Raw genomic sequence first — 21,947 nt, forward strand, 5'->3', positions numbered from 1 at the left:
GGAATAATGTTCGCACAAACCTACTAGCTCAGTAGAACAGGACTTCGGCTGGACAGAGGTGGGTTCCAGCAGTATCTAAATGTCCTGAAGGGCTTTGCCAATGGTTTCCATGATTGCGAAAAGAAACAATGTGTGAAACGGTGTTCTTAAAATAACTGAGGTTTGGAAAAATCCTTCTTTCTTAAGATTCCACCTCAGACACCAAGAGGGGTGTAGACCATGAGAGAGAAAAAAAAGCCACATGGAGCCGCATCCTGCGTTAACCATCTGAAGGGTTTCAAAACCAGCGGCTGGCAGGCGGAGTCAATGTCTCCTCTTTACCAGCACTCCTGATGTGCAAACTACACCTCAGTAAACCTTTAATGGTTTGCAACTTATCTAAGAAGGATCTGAAGTGCTCGCTAAAGTTACGGTCTTCACGGTCAACCTGCACGTCGGATCACTTTAGGTGTTCAGAGCAAGAGCCTATGGACACAGCGAGAGGAAGCCCTACCACAAAGGCAGGCACTGTGCCAGTCTGTATTGTTGAACTGGACATAACTTGCAGCTCCTCTGACTTCATCAAGTGCTACAAATAGCCAGGTCAGTTGATTGCAACATAAAACAATCTACGAAGACCAAGAGATGTCTGGTTTGTCCAACATTAGAATCCGGTTCTCGTTTTGGCGGTGCTCTGAGAGGGTATATTTAAGATCAGTTGCTGAACTCATTTGGGGATCTCCTTTAAGAAAATAAACATTTCATCTCCGTTTCAAAGGTTGGTCAATGTGAACGGATTATAAGTTGACAGGACAAACGACTCTGAAAATGTTCTTGGGTAAATGGGTGTACTTCATAAACCAGCCTTCCACAATTTCCCCAACAAATCCCTGATCAAATTTGAATTCCAAGGTGAATCAGTATCACTTTTAAAAATGTTTTAGCAGGATTATGTATCATGCTCACCAGCTAGCAGACAAAGAATAACAGAGGAGTAGATGTGACATCAAGTTACTCATTGTTGGCAAACAGTTTACAATGTGCAGAGGACAGTCTATGGTATTAACAATACCATCTTAAAAGCATTTTGCGCGTACCTTGGAACTGGTTGACCTGCTGCACTGTGTACTGAGTCCTCGGCTGCTGAAGATGCTGTCTGGGTATGTGCGGCTGCTGCAACTGCTGGAAGAGAAGAGTAAGAAGGAGAAAAGTTATTAGAAAACGAGAAGCACGAGAGATGGGATTCACAGTAGTGGGGCAGAGCACACCACAATATTTACTACAGAGAAAACTTGCACTTCTGAACTCAAGCTGCATTATTCCTCCTGCATCACAGGCAGATAAGGATGCGTCCACTCAAGCTTGCATGTATGTAGTGGGGTTTGTGAAACTCGAGCTTGTTTGGAAAGAGCAACACCATAGGTTCATAGTTTCTGTTGAGTAGAGCGAACAAACGTAGTCCTTCAAGGCTGTGATCCCTGGTTGCCGGCAATAGTGAAACATACAACGGCTAACAGAGATGGTCCCTGTCTGATCAGCATCTGCCCAACATAAGCCTTGCTGATATCGATGGCTGCTCATTTAGGCGCTTTACGCTGCCATTCCACACCCACGCTGGTCTCCGACTGTAGCAAGCAGCAAACATGAAAACGGTGTAGCATCGCTGCAAAGGGAACGTAGAATGTTGCGCGGCTGCAAAAGTAGTAGAGAATGGAACCAAGCAAAAGTGTCCTAGCCAGCAAGACGCAAAATCTACGTTGAAAAATAAGTAGGCAGCCTGTAGAGAAACGAAGAAATGAGCTTCCTGTGGTACCTTCTCTCTAATGGGAAGGCAAACAAGAGGCTTAGTTGCCTTATATAATATCGGGTTACTGTCCCAGGTACCCTTCAAATTGTTAACCCCACGCCACACAACAGCCTCAAACCCACCAGCAAAACAGGACAGCACCAATATGCAGCTGCAGTTTTAACAAATTGCAACAAATAGCTAGTACTACATTATGAGAAGCACAAAATTTACGAAAGTGACAAATGAACCACTAGAACAAAAGAGGGACTTAATGCAGTTCCCAAACCTACAATTTACATTTCTGTCACAGAAGAGCTAGTTGTGAAGAACAATATTTGAAAAGTCCTTTGAATGCTGCTAAAAAAAAGCTGATAAGCTGATGTTGCCTCTTGCAACCCTTCAATCTGATCTGCTTGCAACGAATTTGTGCTCAATTGTAATCAGTCGGATTTAACCATCACATATATTTTAAATATCAGATATATTTTAAGTATGATTTTAGCGTTAGGTGCGATTGGTTGTACTTGCTACTTACCACAGTTAAGCATGCTGCACCGTTGCCATTTTCAATATTATTTTAAAGCAAAGTTCAATTATGTCTCATCAGAATAAATGGAAAAGTGAGGTCTTTGAGACGGGGTCCAAGGGCCTGTTACTTCTGGTGAAGTGACATCCCTGATTAATTTGGGAGGTCAGGGTAACCAGAATTCAATTAAGTGAATTGTGGGAGAAACCTGTTCACCCTTATTGGGAACCAGCGCCCAATTAGCACACACTCGCCACTAGTTGCTATTGGGAGTTATATAGGCATAACTCAAAGGCAACCAGGTGCTTGTTTAGGAGAGGGACAGCACTAGGCCGAGCCAGAGTGCAACAGCAACTGCATAAGAAGATGTTTGATCTGCTAAACATTTAATATTTCTGACGTCAGTGAGTCGAAGTTCTTGTATGAGCTCCAGGTTTTTAAGCCTCAGACATTCAGCCTCTATGCTGGAATCATTGACTTTTGGAACTTTCAGGAGGGCACTGTTGTACAGAGATTTCTACTTGTTTTTTGGCGGCAAATATTTTTAAAAGCACAGATTTTTATACAGATGGAGACCTTCTGTAACTTCGAGAGTCTGGAACAGAATTATTATTGGTCAGCAGTTAATCACTCCAATATGCAGATAATCCATCACATTGAAAATGTATAACATGAAGGTTATCTGTTTGAAAAACGAAGAACTACTGGCTACAGTGATCTTGTTGGGAGGGTTCACTGCATGGCCAAACCGTTCAAAAACAGATTAAATATGGCCGCTCACCTGCACTGATTCAAGATGGCATTTTCCTCTTTTTTCAGGGCATCTCTGTTTAGATTTGTCATGCCAAAACCCTCAATCGAGTCAAAGAAAGTGTTATCCGTGCAGAGCCAACAGTAAAGCTTTAGAGAGATCATGTGTTTTGGGCGGAAATCAAGGAGGGATGACCTGTTACTATATTACACAAAGAATACACAGTATCAGATATGTTCCCTTACCTGTGATTTAATTGGCCCAGAGATGGCTGAGGAACATAGGCAGGGCCAGTGTAAAACCAACCTTGAAAAGGAAAATATTCTTTGCTTGTTCGTGGTTAATGTGTTTTTGATGCACCATGGAGGGTATGAAAGGGAGTTTGGGGGTGGGGGGGAGAACGTGGGCAGGCGGTGGGATATACACAGGTGAGGAAAGACAAAGAAGAGGCAGAGTCTTGTTAAGCGCCGGTTCTGTGGGAGGAACCTATTCTAGTTCTGCAGCCCGGCTTCATTTGGATAGGCAAATCAGAGGATAGATGAAAGAGCAACCGGTCTACAAGGATAAAAAGAGTAAGAAAGGATGAAAAATATGTATTCCTTTTCTATGCTCTGTTATTGCTTTTTTGTTGTAAACAAAAGACCGACCACGTATGTTTCACAGTATTGTGAGGCAGCAGTTATGCCTACCTAATAATTAATTTGGTTAAAAGAACCCATCTCAACACTGATGCGTATGTGTTTACCAGATGCCCATAGACATGTGAGGGAATTGCACACTCTAGGCCTGTGGATGCCTCACATTAACACAGACTCAACTATTTCTAACGAGAAAATAAACTGCATTTCTCAATGTAAAAGACTTGTACTTCACCACTTGACTCTTCTGAAAGGGCTGGCATATAAATAGTAGCTCCAACAACATTTGTTCCCAGAAAGGATAGCACATGCATGGAGAAGTTGACGTGGTGAAGGAAACTGTAATTTTAAAACAAATCTTGGGACAAACAAGAGGGAACAATAATAAGAAAGCACTGGTAATGCTTGAGATTATGTCTGTAAGATTGGTAGTCAAGAGCAGACAAGCAAGTAGGTTGAAGGCCTGAGCCAGGAAGCCTAGCCAAACCTCAGTAGAGAGAAGGAACATGCAGGAGAAGCAGGGTGAAGATGGGAAGTGAGGACAGATTGGGCTGAGAGAAGTCAAAGAGTAAGGACAAAGAAAAGAGTGCCGATGAAAAGATAGCAAGAGCAGTGGAAGCAAAAGACGGCTGACAGAGCGAGTGAGAGGTAACACCAGAGACAACAGTGTGCACTGGAGGCAGAGCGTGTTAGTGTTGGAGTGAACTAGGGAAAGGAAACAGGAAAGAAAAAAAAGTGAGAAAGGACTGTCAGTAGGCAGAAAGAGTAAAAGTAAGTGAAGGAGAGATTTACAGTGGAGTGGTGGTCACTGGTAAAGTGAGTGAAAAACAGAATCATAGACAGGGCACTGAAGAGGGAAAGAAAAGTAGACTCAGCCAGATTAGTAAATTGGCCAAGAAAACAGACTGCCACACAAGTGAGTCACTTAGAGGGAGAATGAGTGAGTGAGGGAGTGTATTTACTTGCCACCGCTAATACAACAACTTGCTTTGGTGACACTGTAGCACAACTGCAGTAAGACCTAGACCAAAAGCGGTGTCAGCTGGAAAAAACACCTTTGGTGTGAAGCATTACCTGCTCCGCCAGGATTTGCTGCTGCTGTTGCCTTTGCTCCCGGAGGAACTGCTGCTTCTGCTGCTCCATGGCTTGGAGCTGGGCCCGCTGCTCGATCAGCATTTGCTTCATGATGGCGGCCTGCGGCTGGTTTGTCAGGAATGCAGGGGTGCCAGGGCTCGCCCCTGAAATCACATTTCCAGATCCCGGCCCCGATTGTTGCATGGGCCCTGTTGGACGAGGCATGCCCACGGCGTTCTGCTCCTAAGTAGAGAAAGAAACATGCCTCATTAGTTACGCACACCGAAATGAAAGCCAAGACAGTCAACAGATACAGGTGAACTAAAGATAAATACATTTGAAATACCAGGAACATCTGGAAGAAGAAAAAACTCCAAGCTCGGTTCTGGACTGGTCAACAGGGGCCCTGGTGGCTCCACATCAATGACAGCCGGATTCAGGATCGGGATTTACTTTTACATTTTAATGTGCTCCAAAGGACTGACCCGACAAAAACATAGCCCTCCTGAGACACAGGGTTCTCTGGTAACCCTACCTTTTAGTAAACCAAGAGCATGTGAAGAGAGTAAGCCACTATCATCGGCTGAATGTGCTCACCCTTTGGTACGGCAGGATTTTGAGAAAGGACCAGGGCTGCTTTATAGGGAGATGCCACTCAGGAGCCTGCTGAACCAGGCCCTGCTATGAGAATGTTCGCTTTTGTAGCGGTCTAGTTGTTTCACGTCACGTTGACGTGACGCAGGCGGCCCCGTTGGCGCCGGGGTGCGCGCGCAGATTAGCGCGCCGGGAGATGAGGGGAGAGTGCCGGCCGACGCTCCTCGGTACAGGCTCATTTGAATGCTAAATAAATATTGCGGTAACCCAACAACGTGCCTCGTGTGATTACTGAGCAACATTACAGTGGCGACGAGGTCGGGACAGAGACCTGACCGACGCGGGAGCACAGGAGAGGGCAACACTCCACGTGGCCCCCACGAGGCGAAGGAAGACACGCAAGCAGGTCACCAGGCCAAAACGGAACACCAGACAGGCCTGCCTGGAGCGGGGGGAGTCACGGAAAACGTCCTAGTCAACCACGCCGGACGATCCGAGGTACGGAGCAACCGAGGAGCGTGGCAGTGCCACAGTACAGCACACGAGCTGCATATAGGCCACAGGGACAACGCTACCCACAAACGGCCAAGAGCACACACGCCACCTTCACACATATCCACGCACAGGGAGCGCTGCGCTGGCTACCAAAGAGGAAGAGGTGGGGTCTAGTAACAAAAGCCCCCAGAGAATCAAGCACACAGGGAACAACAACAACACCCCAGGCAGCCCCCCGAGCAAAGCCACCGACGGAACGAGCGCCAAGGAAGTGAAGATGAGTACCCCGGCAGGGTATGCGATTGCACCCGTGCAATTCCTAACGAAACCCGGAGACCCACTGATGAAATGGGAGGACTGGAAGGAATATATAGACAATTTCATAGGGGTCCTGGAGGACGAAAATGAAGAGCAGTTCACTCCTCAGAGAAAAAAACGCATCCTGCTACTAAATCTGGGCCCAGAAGGTCTGAGAATATACAAGAGTCTAGTACCAACGAAGAGAGAAGACACAGACGACGATGTGTATGCGCATGCAGTGGAGGCCCTAGATGAACGATACCGCCCCACCATCTGTGTTTCAGTGGATAGATATAACTTCCAGCAAAGGAAACAAAAGGTGGGGGAATCCATCGAAGAGTATGTAGCAGCGTTGAGAAAGCTAGCAGCCCCGTGTAAGTACGCACTGTGGGAAGATGAATTCATAAAAGACCAGGTGATCATGCACACCACCAGCGCAAACGTGCAAGACAAGCTGTGGGCGAGTGGGGACACCACACTCAAGGAAGTAATGGTCATAGTGAAGAGGGCAGAACTCTCGAAGAGGTGCGCCGATGCTACCAAAAAAGAGGCGGTCACCCCAACCATGGTGAACAGGATACAGGAGGGAGATCACCGCAAGGACCAGAAAAACAAACAACCCATGGCCAAAGGGACTAGCAGATGGCAAGGGAAACAAGCGGACAGTGAGAACAAGAAAACGTGCTACAGGTGTGGAAGTTGGTCCCACGAAGCCCACGACAGACGTTGCCCGGCATTCCGAGCCAAATGCCTGCACTGCGGTATCATGGGTCACTACGAGAAGGTGTGTCGGAAGAAACAACAGAAAGGAGTGGTGAAATATGTTGACCAAAGCGCAGAAGACCTGGAGGAAGCCACAGAGGAAGAAGTGGTCACCGTCTTATGTATATACGATCAGGTATTGAGCGTAGACGCCAAGAGATCAACCAAACCAGTCCTAGAGATGTCCATGGGCGGCATCACCATTTCAGTAGTGGCAGACACCGGATCCCCATTTACCATTATACAGAGAGCAGTGTGGGAAGAACAGTTCCAATCCAAGTTGGGCCCAGAACTGGAGAAACTAGACATACGACCGGTTACCTATAATGGGGATCGCATTCCCATGCTGGGCTTCCGACGTCTACTGTTCGAGTTCAGAGGCCGATCAGCGCGGTGCAAACTGTATGTGGCCGAGAAAGGACCCTCCGTCCTAGGATGGTTAGACCAAGGCGACCTAGGCATAAAACTCGACCCAGGAGGGAAGGAACAAATTCTACTCACAGAACAGGAGGAATGGCCGGACATGAACAGATGGAAGAAGAACTACCCTAAAGTGTTTGGGGGCACGGTAGGGAAAATGGAGAAATTTCAACATAAAATAGTGCTCAAGGACGGAGCCACACCGGTGGCACATAAAGTGAGGAATGTGCCCATTGCAGTAAGGGAAGCCGTCCAGACAGAACTCCAAGATCTGGAGAAGAAGGGCATCATAGAACCCATTACCTGCGCCGAATGGCTGGCGCCCTTGGTGGTCGTGATGAAACCCAACGGGAAGGTCAGGCTCTGTGTGGACCTGAGAGAACTCAATAAAAACATAGTGGTGGAGAAATTTCCCCTTCCCAAGATAGAGGAGATGTTGGCAAGAACCAGAGGAGTTCAGTGGTACTCCACCATTGACCTTACATCAGCTTACCACCAGGTAGCTCTACACCCGGACAGCAAAAGCCTGACATCGTTCATCACCCCGTTTGGGTGCTACAGATTTTGTCGCATGCCGTTCGGGCTAGCCTCGGCGGCAGCCGTCTTCCAGAAGATGATGCACCAATTGTTCAGAGACTGCAAAGACGTACAGTACTTCCAGGACGATATCCTTGTGATGGGGAGAGATAGGAGAGATCATGACCGGAAACTAGAAAAAGTACTACAAACACTGGAAGCCAAAGGCCTCACGGCAGAATGGTCGAAATGTCGGTTGGGACTGCAATCGGTAACCTATTTAGGCCATGAAATTGGGCGACAGGGGATCACACCCAAGACGGGGAACGTGAAAGCCATCGCGGAAGCACCGCCCCCCAAGAACAAGGAAGAAGTCAGATCGTTCCTGGGGATGGCGGAGTACTATAGCAAATTCGTGGTACATTTCGCATCCAAGACCTACAACATGAGGAGGCTGACAAGAGAGAGCACGGTGTTCCAGTGGACACCGGAAGCCCAGGCGGAATTTGAAGTCATCAAAAAGGGAATCCTAGAAGCCATACCGCTCAAGGGGTACGACCCACAAGGCGCCACCATACTCATCACCGACGCCAGCGACAAGGGGTTAGGCGCTGTACTCATGCAAGACCGAGGAAGAGGGGACATGGAGACAATAAGCTTCGCCTCCAGAGCACTGACGGAGACGGAAGGCAAGTACAGCGTCATCGAGAAGGAGATGTTGGCGGTTGTGTGGGCCATGACGAGGTTCCGGCAGTTCCTATGGGGTACCCGATTCCTGCTCAAGACGGACCACAAGCCGTTAGTGAAGGTACTAACATCGAGCGGGCACGCCAGCGCCACACCCCGGATATCGAAGATGTCCTTAAAACTGTTGGAATTCAGATATGATGTGGAGTACATCCCTGGAAACAAGAACCGAGTGGCGGACTACTTGAGTCGAGCGGCGGCCATGGAGCCGGGAGAAGAAGACCCAGCGGACAAAGGAGAGATGGTAGCTCTCATAGAGGACCAAGAGAAGATAATCAGCATACAAGAGTGGACGGAAGCCTATGAAGAAGACTCTGACCTTATGGAAGTAAAAGTGCACATCACACAAGGGTGGCCTGATAAGAAAAAGGTGAAAACCAACCTCAAACCATTTTATGAAGTGAAAGAAGAACTGACAGTAGGAGACAAGGGCGTATTCATCTACCGGGGAGACAGAGTAATTCCCCCCACGAATCTCATCAACAAGCTGCTGGACTTATTACACGAAGGCCACCTTGGCATAGGGAAACTCAAGGCCAGATTGAAACAGAACTACTGGTGGCCAGGTATGGACGTAAGAGCAGAGAGGCATGTCAGAGAGTGTCCCCAATGTCAAGGGGCCGACAAAACATTGAGACCACTACGTCCAGCCCTTGGGAAATTCGACACTCCCTCAAACCCGTGGGAAGAGTTGTCAATAGACATTCTGGGACCGGTGCTGGATGACCAGAGCATACAGAAGTACGTGTGTGTCCTCATCGACCGTTATTCCAAATGGCCAGAAATAAAGGTGAGCGAATCCATGGACACGGAGAACATCCTGGAGTTTCTATCGGAAACATTCACCCGAGAAGGAATTCCCAAGTCCATCTTAAGTGACAATGGACCACAGTTCACGTCGGAAAGATGGAAACAATTCATGGGAAGAAATGGCATCTCCGTAAAGCACACGGCCATATACCATCCGGCAGGCAACGGTCTGGTGGAACGATTTAACAGAGTGGTGATGGGGGCCATACAAGCGGCCATCACCTGTAATAAAGACTGGAAGAAAGCGTTGGAGAACATGGTATGGGCCTACAGAATAACGCCCACAAGCACGGGGTATAGCCCGTTTCAAATATTGAGAGGACGTGAACCCTTCACGCACGACAACAGAATCTGGAAGGAGAAGGTGGTGACCAGCGAATGGTCTCCGGCGGTAGTAAGAGCAAATCTGGAGAGAGCACAAGCCACCTACACCGACAACTACAACAAGAGGAGGAATGTGAAGGACACTCACTTAGAGAGAGGAGAATGGGTGAGAGTAAAGCTGGCGACCCTACAAAGAAAGGGAGACAGCAAGTACAGCAAGCCGATGCAGGTTAAGGAAGTTTATGATCGAGCGGCCCTGCTCAGTGATGGGAACGTGTGGTCGCAGGACCGCATGGCCCGGTGCAACAAGATATTGAGATGGGAACAGTGGGATCCGGAAGGTGAAGACACGGAAGACGGGGAGGAAGAGAACAAGGAAGGCGGAAGTGAACAAATGGAAGAAGCAGGTGCAGGAGAGGAGCAAGAAGGTGTGTTAAGGGGTGAGGCCCCAGTGGCAGAGATGGACAGGCCGAGAGGCAATATGAACAGCGAAGGAGCGATGAGTGGAGGAACAGAAATCGAGGAAACGCAGAGCCAAGGGGCTCGAGGGAACATTGGTAAGGTGACCAGGAGTGGAAGACAAGTCGTAAGGCCTTCCAGGTTCCAAGACTTTGAACTAACCGGCGAACTGTAAGTGACTTATTTTTGGTTTGGTAAAAGGGGGAGATATGTAGCGGTCTAGTTGTTTCACGTCACGTTGACGTGACGCAGGCGGCCCCGTTGGCGCCGGGGTGCGCGCGCAGATTAGCGCGCCGGGAGATGAGGGGAGAGTGCCGGCCGACGCTCCTCGGTACAGGCTCATTTGAATGCTAAATAAATATTGCGGTAACCCAACAACGTGCCTCGTGTGATTACTGAGCAACATTACAGCTTTCCCCAAATGTATAAAGTACTAGCACACAGAGTGGTGGAGTTGGAAAAAATTAATTCCGGGAACCCATAATTTGTGGGTCAAAGTGTGGCAGAGTAAAGGAGGTGGCGTCCTGAGGGGCCTAACTTGAAAAGCAGAGTGTGAAAGTCAATTGATACATTGTTTTTTAATCTGCTGCAAAGAAATTGGCCACAAGGACAAATGTGACAGCAAATCTGTTCTAGTTTACTTAACTAGTCACAAGGAGGCTGAATTTTTAAATATCTTACAGCAGTGCTTCCCAAACTCTTCATAACCATGACCCAGTTTTAAGAAAGACAAATTTTCGCGACCTACCTAACTTTAATGGACATGAGGCAGAGGCGATTTCCTAATGTAATAACTGCAATTCTTTTATAAACGTCACAACCTTGACCACGTCCTTCCATATCGAACTGTGGCCAAGATACTGATCTGCCCATAATAGTGCAGATGGTCAACTGCACTGCAGCCTGGAGTCGAAACACTTTTTAGAGTGTGGTGCTGGCCTATAGCATCTGTTCACTCAAATCACAATGCTTCTGAAAAATCTTGATGTTGACAATAGTGATTTTAGCAAATTTCAAAACCCTCTTCTGCCGCAGAGCATGGAGAAGCCTCATATCAATTTTTGCATTAAAACGAGGCCCAGGAGTGTATTTTGGAATATGAATATATATATATATATATATATATATATATATATATTCACTGAAAAAACCATAGGTTTCACACACGTTATAGTTAGGAATTAGCATTTAAAAAACCTTGCAAATTCACTGAAAAAACCATAGGTTTCACACATGTTATAGTTAGCGGAAATTTTACTGATAAAAAACCAATGAAATTGCCCCGTTATAGTTAGTGCTGGCAACTATAACTCACGCGACCGCAATCCTCTGCTGATGCTAATACTGTATTTAGACACTTATTTGCCCATGTCTTCTTCCATACATTTTTAGCTATACATATATTACAAATATTTTTTTTTCATAAAGACACATATGTCATCAGCAGAAGATTGCGGTCGCGTGAGTTATAGTTGCCAGCACTAACTATAACGGGGCAATTTCATTGGTTTTTTATCAGTAAAATTTCCGCTAACTATAACATGTGTGAAACCTATGGTTTTTTCAGTGAATTTGCAAGGTTTTTTAAATGCTAATTCCTAACTATAACGTGTGTGAAACCTATGGTTTTTTCAGTGAATTTGTACGGTTTTTTAAATGCTAAGTTACTTTACGCCATTCGTGGCGTGCGCGCCCACTTAACGCAGTTCGTTCCGTGCGCGCACAGTGAGCACGCGGTGCGCTTCGCGCACCGCGCACCCACTTTACGCAGTTAGTGCCGTGCCCACGTTACGCTAGATGGGCCATGTACGCACGATGCGCTTCGCGCACCGTGCGCACATGGAGGACATATTATGCGCTTCCTTGTGATTGGTAATCTGTTGAAATTTTTTTGGGAATTTCTGTGCTCTGATAAGCCATGCACAAATGGTGGCCTTCGGCCACCATTTGCACACGGGGTGGAGAAAGTGTGGATTTTTTTTTTTTTATAATTTTTTACCGTACGCTTACGGTAAGCGTACGGTAAGCGTACCCCGCGAAATTGCCGAAAAAAAAATAATGCCGTTTTTGCTCTTGGGGGATGTTTGGGGACTCCCTCAACATGACTATGTGAGAGGGAGTTGTCAAAACATCCCCGTAACATGTTTTTGGCCATCATGTTTGATAAACAACACTCAGTGCGAGAGACAAAATGGCGGCCGCTGCTTCCTGGTTTCGGCCGATTCGAATGTTTACTAAGATCTAAGAGCCAATCAGAATCGCGCTCGCGCACGCCACCGTACGCTTACCGTAAGCGTACGGTAAGCGTACCGTAAGCGGGCTCAGATATATATATTGATTTAAAGGCTATTTTCTCAGAATCTACTGAACAGATTTACACCAAACCTACAAAAGGCACTTCCTTGACCTAGGGACTACCTCTCTGCCAAATTTCTAGTAATTCTGTTCAGCCGTTCGGTCTGTAGCTCGTTCTAAAGGTCCTATGGAAAAATGCATGGGAAAAACGCGTTTTGGGACCCCCCTTTTATCTCAGCCCCCGCTTGACGAATCCCCCCGAGACTTTCAGGGTAGGAGCGGAGCGTAGCGCCCCATCTATTTTGAGAAATTCGCGAGGATTCGTCGACCGGCGCCAAAGTTATTCAAAATAGAATGTTGAGGTTTTCCTATGGAAACGTGGTCCTAACTATAACTACCTACTGGCGACCGCCAGTAGGTAATATATATATATTCACTGAAAAAACCATAGGTTTCACACATGTTATAGTTAGCTGGACATTTTGCTGATAAAAAACCAATGAAATTCCCCCGTTATAGTTACTGTAGGCAACTATAACTCACGCGACCGTAATCCTCTGCTGATGCTAATACTGTATTTAGACACTTATTTGCCCATGTCTTCTTCCATTAAATTTTAGCTATACATATATTACAAATATTTTTTTTTCATAAAGACACATATGTCATCAGCAGAGGATTACGGTCGCGTGAGTTATAGTTGCCTACAGTAACTATAACGGGGGAATTTCATTGGTTTTTTATCAGTAAAATGTCCAGCTAACTATAACATGTGTGAAACCTATGGTTTTTTCAGTGAATTTGCAAGGTTTTTTAAATGCTAATTCCTAACTATAACGTGTGTGAAACCTATGGTTTTTTCAGTGAATTTGTACGTTTTTTTAAATGCTAAGTTACTTTACGCCATTTGTGGCGTGCGCGCCCACTTAACGCAGTTCGTTCCGTGCGCGCACCGTGCGCGCACAGTGAGCACGCGGTGCGCTTCGCGCACCGCGTGTCCACGTTACGCTAGATGGGCCATGAACGCACGATGCGCTTCGCGCACCGTGCGCACATGGAGGAAACATATGATGAGCATCGTTGTATTAGGTAAAATATATGTTTTGTTTTCCTCTGACAAGCCATGCACAAATGGTGCTCTTCGGGCACCATTTGCACACGGGGCATGGAGAATGTGGATATATTTTTTTTTTTTTATTATTTGCTACCGTACGCGTACGGTAAGCATAATCGGCAAAATTTTCGAAAAAATTTAAATTGCCTTTTTTCACTTGGGGGATCGTTGGGGACTCCCTCGACATGGCTAGGTGCTTGGGAGCTGTCTAAACAGCCCCTTTACATGTTTTTGCACTTTGTTTTTCAACCCCCTGTCAGAGTGCGAGAGAGAAAATGGCGGCCGCCGCTTCCTGGTTTCGACCGATTCGAATGTTTACTAAGATATAACGGCCAATCAGAATCGCGCTCGCGCACATCACCGTACGCGTACGGTAAGCGCACGGTAAGCGCACCGTAAGCTGGCTCAGATATATATATTGATTTAAAGGCTATTTTCTCAGAATCTACTGAACAGATTTACACCAAACCTACAAAAGGCACTTCCTTGACCTGGGGACTACCTCTCTGCCAAATTTCATTAAATTCTGTTCAGCCGTTCGGGCTGTAGCTCTGTCTAAAGGTCCTATGGAAAAATGCATGGGAAAAACGCGTTTTGGGACCCCCCTTTTATCTCAGCCCCCGCATGACGAATCCCCCCGAGACTTTCAGGGTAGGAGCGGAGCGTAGCGCCCCACCTATTTTGAAAAATTCGCGAGGATTCGTCGACCGGCGCCAAAGTTATTCAAAATAGAATGTTGCGGATTTCCTATGGAAACGTGGTCCTAACTATAACTCATATATATATATATATATATACTTTGGAGTGCTTTATACGAGCACCGGATTACATTACAGAAGGTAGGATTCATTTTAAGCATGAAAAATTAAGTGATCTGCCCAGATTTAAAGGATGTTGAGCCAACGCCAGGACTCTAACCTGGTTCCCCTGATCCAAAATTGGCAGCTCTAGCCATTAGGCCACATCCACATTTCTCAATCTATGTCTAAAAGTCATACAGGTATGATTTTGTATGGTCACGTAAAGTGAGCACACACTCTGGTAAAATGGCTCTGTGAAGGAAAAAACACCACAACAAATACTGGAAGGTTCACCCAGAGTTTTGCTTAGGAATACTTAGGGACCTAGTTCAGCACCTTTGCACTGATGTACAAACAGGGCTAACCATTTCAAATCTTACTTAAATATAGACCAGGACTTTCATGACCCACCAACATTTGCCTTGCAACCCACTACACTTGTGTATTTCGTAATGTTATCAATTGTTAAGTGTTGTACATTGCAGATGCCTAGTTTTATTGTAGTTTTATCAATAAAACAGCATATTACCCAAATAACACTCAAATCCACTTCCAGCTAGTATACAGGGCAGTGAAGAAGGCCAGCTGTACTGTGTGCCTGGACATGTGCTTCACTAGAGGAAAGTGAGTTACAATTTATCTGTGTAGTCAAGACTGAGATCCTAATGCTCAGAAGAGCAGAAACACTACCATTTAATTCCCTTCTAACTCAGGAGCAAGTTCAACCACTTCATCAAAACAGAGTAATGTGCGAGTCACCGACTGAAGGTCAAGGGCATCAACTGGTAGCTTTCCCCACTGCAGAATATAGTCCAAATACGTCAAAACCAAGTGCAAGCGGAAAGATTCTGGTATTTAGACTATCGCAACATCCTCCACACTATGCTACCGAAGAAACTCAGTAGATCAAGTTGGCAGGGCATCAAAAACAGAAGTGCAAATGGACGCACATAAATCAAGCAACAAAAGGGCTTCACTTGCTCTCAGTTTAAGGCACAAATAAAGTTCAAAGCTGGATGCACCACGCATAAGCCCAAATGGGTCAAGTGATCAGGATAGCTTCAGAAACTGGCACCACACACCAGGCCGAATGCAAATTTTTTAAAGTTTGAAAAAGGAAATTTATTAAAATAATTATGTAGTTGAATACAAAGAAACAATACATAAACGCATTAAGCATATCATCACAAATATGCAATACATAACACCATCAGGAAGAAATGTATCAATTCTATGTCACCATAACAACAATCAATAATACAATCTAAACGGTATAAAATAGATAAAGTAAAAGTTATTGCTAGAGAAACAAAGTTCATGGAGGTTTAGGTACTTCTTAAATCCTAGGATTATGTAACTGATCAACGAGCGAATCAAATACAGAGGCAGGACCCTGGGGCCTTAGCCTGCGGAATGCACTGAATCAACCTTGTGAACTGAACACAAATACACGTGGTCCAGGAAAAGCTTGAATACTGCTCTGCCCTTCCTCTGCCCAACTGAAATTTCATGCAAAAGGGTAGTTACAATGGAAGAATTTCAGACTGGCACTGAAAGGTTATTCAATTGGACTCAATCTTCCTTCTCTTCACACTATACAGACTTTCTCAAAACTACTCAGCTCTAACTGAAAAGAAACCCAACACTGATGTAGTGAGTATTGTAATTTGGTAAGTAAATTGCCCAATTGCCTGTAGTGACGTATTGGTACTGGTGGAGAACTGTTAAAAGATAGTGCATATAATAATGGCAGTAAAGAGCTAACGCCTGAGACGGCCGGCCAAACACACATGGGCACTTGGCGAGTCCACGCGGCACTCCTCCTCCCCTCCCATGCCCCGGAATCGCCACTCCCTGCAGAAGCTGGCTGAGCCAGCTGCTTAAAAATAAAACGATAATGAAATATCGTTTTATTTTTTAGCGGCTGGTTCTGAGCCAGTGGGGCGACGCTCCTCCCCGATTACAGAGGAGTCGACCTTGCACAACATAGGCAAAAATCACTACTTCTGGATTAAGGAGAGTTGACATTAAGTGTTTTAATTTCAGAAGACTTACATTCTCGTTAAGGTTAATTGCCAGATAGAAGTTTTCCATTCAAATGGCAAGAGGAATTGGGCGATAAATGTCCTAGTCCAAACTGCAAAAAAATGTGGGTTGAGGTTCAAAATGCACCTTACATTTACAGTTGTAAAAAGTAGCAAATCCACCCACAGAGTTATAAGGATCCTACCCTTCCTTCAATTAAAACACTGCATTGAACTTTCCTGGCCCTTGATTGTCTCCAGGGTAGACTATTGTAACTCAATCTAAGAACACCACCTAAAAAATAGAAAATAAATACAGCCAGACTATGCATGCATCTCAGAAAATGTACATACATCACCGCAGCACAGAGAGAATTCCACTGGTTACCAACTGCGCAAAGACAACTGCTGTGCTTGGTCTTCAAATGACTCTAGATATTGGCATGCTCCACCTTCAGGTATTAACATGACATTACAGACTTCATTGAACTGATCAAGCAGAACAAACCTTATCACACAAACAAGACTCAGCACAAAAATGTAAGGAGATAAAATAACTGGAATAATAGGCGTATAGATCTGGAACTCACCGGACCTAACCTGAGGAACCAAACGAATCTGATAGGCTTTCAAAACAGTATGAAGAGAAGCCTCTGCATGGAGGCTTTCCTCTTTATTTCTGACAACACTGGACCATTAGCCCCTCTCACAAGGGATAGAGCCTCCCCCCCCCAAAAAAAATGTCATCTTTACTACTAACCACCTCAGAAAACAGTTCTTCTGCTTCCACATATAAATTTCATAACTTGGACTAACCTATGTAAACACACTCACTGGAAGTGGCTTCTGGGGAAAAGCTGTGGCTACACAAGACAATTAAATAAATAAATATAAGCCATGACCACCACATGACTCTGAAAACATATTACCATACAGTATGAAAAACTGCCTGCAGTTCAACACTATATGCAAGACTACTGGAATTATGAGGCGGGAGGAGCAGCAAATTATACAACAGAGTTAACTAAATTATATGGGTAAACAAAGGAGAGAGTGAGGATTGTATGGGGTACATCCCTATTCCCAAGATAAGCTATAAACAAACAACGTGGACGAATCCACTTGTAAAGTTAACGCGTGACCTTCGCATGACCTTCATTACGTCTGAGTCTGCGCCTACATGAGCACTTTTGCCCTGAACTCTTAACAATAAGGCTAATAAGCACCTTTGGCACCCCCAGGACCTCTCTAGCCCTTTACTTTTGTTGTTGTTATAGCGATATACTAGCATGCTATGAATACGCCACAATTAGTAGACTGTTGCATAATAAGGGAGCACAGTATACCAGAACAGCATGCACTACCGGTAAGGTTTTTTTATAAGTGGGTCCGTAAGTATACAGACACCACTCCCATTACAACACACCTTAGTGTGTGTGTTGCTAATCACCTTACACGTGGCTTATTTTTGCCAAACTTTCACTTCACTCACCTAGTCCTGACGAAAGCCCCCACTTTAAGGGGCTGAAACCTGTAGACCTACCCTTGTGACAACAAGGAGCATTTTTTCCAAAGTTGCCCTCTCTTCCAGTTTTTAACCCTTTCGATGCGCATGACGGAGCGGTTCCGTCATGCGCATCGGTCGCGCTGTGCGGATGACGGAACCGCTCCGTCATGGTCCCACCCGCGCACGAACCCTTCAGCACAGCGTGGTAATCCGCGCCGCGCTGAAGGGGTTAACCTTATCCCGGGCCGCTAAGAATAAAATGTATTTAGTAGGGACTCCCAGAGATAATTTTATAGGCACCACTTCCCTCACATATCACATGACACCAGCTCTGCTGTAATCAGGCGTCGCAGCACAACAGGGTGGCATTCGGCAATGATGAAGCATGCCACCAACTAGGTTGGTGGGTGAGGGGTCTTCTAACAAACGTAATGGTTTTCTGGCACTCATGTAAATCATAATACAAGTGAGTCGTCTTTACAAGTGGGTTTGTCCACGTTGTTTGTTTATAACTAAATTATATGACGAGAAAAGAAATTATGTGGCATAATGCGGCACTTTTTAAATAGTTTCACTTCATTTTTTTTTTTTTTTTTTTTAACACATGGTCATACTGTCTGGGCAAAGATTTCACCTCATTAGTACCAGTTTAACAACCAAATACATAAATAAGCAACTGAAAGACGACAACGATCATCCCTCATTTCACTTGAATTTTAAGTCAAAAAGACCTAATTTCGGCTGCAGCCGTCGAAAAAAAATCAACCCTAGGTATTTTGTTCCAATGCAATGAGAAATGTAGACCTGCATTTCAAAATCAGAGCTTAGACAAGATCAGGGCAATTTGGGGGGTTGAGGGTATTAAAACACATGCTATGTCAAGGTCTGTGAAGTGGCATCCGGTAGTAAAATCTATATAACCATTAAGTTACTAATAATTTAGAGGGTTTGGACGACAGATTTTCAGGGAATGGGTATTCAAAACAAAGGTAGCGGTTTGTTTCATTTTTAACTTCTATACTAGAAGCCTGTTTGTGATAAAACAGGTATAACAAACAAAACTGTAAACAAAAACAAAAAATCAGAAACGTATATTTTAGGGTCAGAATAATCGTTTTAATGGTAATAACGTGCCATGTTCCGTTTTATAATACTTTGATTACACAAGCTATATTCATGGAATACAAGGTCTATGCAGAAGCAGGAAACGTTTATCGTATGTGTTGATTCCCTTCAATGAGTGTGGCTAAATACTTTAATTTAGTACCTACAAAAAATAACTTGCCTCGGCAGAAATCGGGATAATAAACCTTAAGCATTATTACCATGCCACGCTCATCCCGCAGCCACGGCGCACTAGCCAAGCAGGTGAGCTGTGCAACTCTGCAGTTCCGATCCCGGCCGGCAGGTGGGGGTAGAGGACAGCACATGAGCGTGGCGGTGTGCGGCAGGTCTAGCTGGGTGATCGCCGGTCCCTCAGTCTGCGTCTCTCGCTCTGCCCCTCCTTCCGCGGCCTCTCTCCCTCCCCCACACTTGCAGATGGCTTAATCGTGACTCCAGCTCCTGGGCCGCCTCCCGCCAGCCCCCTCGGCGCGCCGGGGATAATGCTGCTAACGCAGGCCCAGGCAGCCGAGTGTGACAGGGAGAGCAGGTAGCCTGGCAACCGGGAGCACAATACCGAGCAGATGGCGCCCGTACACGAGCAGCGTGGACCCCGCCGCACACGGTGGGCCGAGACGTACCCGGGAGCTCCTCAGAAAGCGAGACCCGCCCGGCACACACAGGAGCCACCGCCGCCAACCGCACCACAGCCACTGACATACTTGTTTCTAATGTGTTTACAATTCGCGATTCTACATTGACTTAACGCAGCAAGCTGAATCACCTCATCTCCCACATCACACCGTCGGCCAGCATGTTGCGAAGCTTTGGCTCCACACCGTCACGAGCACTCATTACACGGAGTGTGTCACACTTAACAGCCGCATAGTTCTCAACCTTTGAAGGTTGCATTGGGCGTGCTGTCGCCGCACTGCTTGAAGGTTGCATTCAAAATTGTTTCGACAGCATGAATACTGTGGGAAACTTAAGGAAAGTGAACAATTTTTAATTAAAAATGAGCTATTCCGGTGTGAAAGGAACTGTCGCGAGTCATTAATCAGAAACCACAAGTCTTTGGCTGTGACAGTCTTTTTAATCTGACATTTTACATGAACACAGATATCATGCCATTTTTTGCCAAAATTGACGTCGTTTATTCTCCCCGCCCGAAATTAAATGGGGCAAGAGCAGTGAGGTTGTTAAGAGTCGGCTGAGGCCGAGTGGCTTGTTGCAATAGCACAGAGTCTCCCCTCAGAATTCGAGCGGTTTCCTAATTCCCACACTCTAGCACAGATCAAACTGTGGAATTTGTTCCATGGTTGGCAGGTCTGAAATCAGAGTGTTGAGCACATACACCTCTATTTGGATTAGGCCGGGTACAAGGAAGCACAGGAATGAGGATCGGGACCAGAAGAATCGAATGAACTAGTGAAGGAAACCAAGACGCAGGTCAACACAACGTCAACTGGATACTAACCGTGTGTACAGCATCCACCACAGTACAGTCACTCACACCAGCTACAGTGTTTTTATAAAAATACAACCCACTAGCCAAAAGAGGTTCATCTGCACCAAACCTGCGTCTTCTAAACATTAGCTGACACAGGTGAGGTGGAGGGCCAAAGGAACAGATACTCCACTGCAAACCACCTTACAGAGATGATCCACTAAACACTCTTCGCTCACATGAGTTAGGCTGGAAGAATCCTAGGCCTATTGCCCTTATGAAACATATCCACAAGTGTAACCCACGCCCTCCAAATCATACTCCCATGCCAAATGAGGTTCAGGAATGAAAACTCCCTCCAATTAGATGAAATCACAAATGCAGACCAACGTCTGCGCCAAGAGACCAAGTAATCGGCAAAAGTTGTGCTTTACAAACATCCAAGAAAGTAACATAACTTGACTCTTATTTAGACGTTCTCTTTCAAAGTTACTAAAAATTACCAATGATCTCCTGTGCGCTGCCAACATTATCATCCAGCCTGAGGGACTTGAAAGTGAAGCACAGACACAGATTTTGGCTTTGCAGATTGTGACCGTGGCTTTGAAAAATTCCAGGTTGTAGTATGTGGGATTATGTGGAACTCTACGAGGGTGTCCGAGCATGAGGGGTAATGCTTTTTATGTTCTTTTGGAATATGGGTGTTCACGTGTGTAAAGGGTTGGATATGGACTGATAGTTTTTATGCTCTATGGGTGGTCTTTTTGTGTGCTGGCTAATACGGCAATATTGCGCGAGGGAGTAGTCTTCAAGATGGTCCTAGTAGGCTCTGCCTGTAAGCAGAGGTGTAGCATAGGGGTTTAATGTTCTTTCTGGTGGTTGGTCTCTGATAAGAACCTTTTGTGTGGGTCGGTGGTGGCATTTGATGTTGTGTGTGTTCTCTTGTGGCATACTGTGTGTTGGTGGTACAGTATGAGAGGGCTGGATATTGTGTGTTCACAAAATACAGTATGCTGAGTAAGCGGTTCGCCAAGTAGTGTCTGAAGGTTGTACGACGGTACAATGCAAGTAAATACATCGTATGCCTTTGCCACACATTTTTTTAGCATGCGTGTTTTTTAGCATGCGTGTTTTTACAGCGAATGTTCATCAACAACGCTTGCCAATAGCACGCATTGTTTTTAGATTTAAAAACAATGTATTTGTGGAGGGAGACCCCCAACTTACCTTAAATGTGTGGTATTGGCATGCGTTGTAAAAGCATATTTGCGGTAAAAATATGCATGCTAAAAAATGTGTGGTAAAAACCTTGTTGTAAAGGCTGTTTCCCGTGTCTGAGCATTAAGCTTTAGGACCTCTATGTGTTACAATTCGTATGATAGGTATAAAATGTCAGATGGTATGTGTTTTGCAGGTTATCATACGCACAACAAATATAATAACCATGGAGGCATTCCAGTATCCTGTGGCTTGTT

At 45.5% G+C, this 21,947-nt stretch overlaps 1 protein-coding gene and 1 long non-coding RNA gene across 3 annotated transcripts in view; one reads left to right on the top strand and one right to left on the bottom strand.

Annotated features, from left to right (window-relative positions):
- The window catches only part of MAML3 (mastermind like transcriptional coactivator 3), a 529,880-nt gene that overhangs the window by 14,457 nt on the left and 493,476 nt on the right, over nucleotides 1-21,947 (bottom strand). The window contains exons 3-4 of one of the 2 annotated variants that reach the window (XM_085641363.1): nucleotides 4,758-5,000; nucleotides 1,077-1,158 (exon numbers count right to left, since the gene is read on the bottom strand). In XM_085641363.1, coding sequence (XP_085497489.1) covers nucleotides 1,077-1,158; nucleotides 4,758-5,000 — 325 coding nt within the window. Of the gene's footprint in view, nucleotides 1-1,076; nucleotides 1,162-4,757; nucleotides 5,001-21,947 lie in introns of both variants that reach the window. The other variant, XM_085641361.1, reaches the window with a different exon arrangement.
- LOC146862174 (uncharacterized) overlaps nucleotides 20,347-21,947 on the top strand; it is a 66,927-nt gene continuing 65,326 nt past the window's right edge. Inside the window, exon 1 of the long non-coding RNA XR_014978106.1 lies at nucleotides 20,347-21,142. This is a non-coding gene — a long non-coding RNA (uncharacterized LOC146862174). The remainder of the gene's footprint in view (nucleotides 21,143-21,947) is intronic.

Source organism: Triturus cristatus, chromosome 2_2 (genome assembly GCF_964204655.1).
Source record: "Triturus cristatus chromosome 2_2, aTriCri1.1, whole genome shotgun sequence".
NCBI classification, from domain to species: Eukaryota; Metazoa; Chordata; class Amphibia; order Caudata; family Salamandridae; genus Triturus; species Triturus cristatus.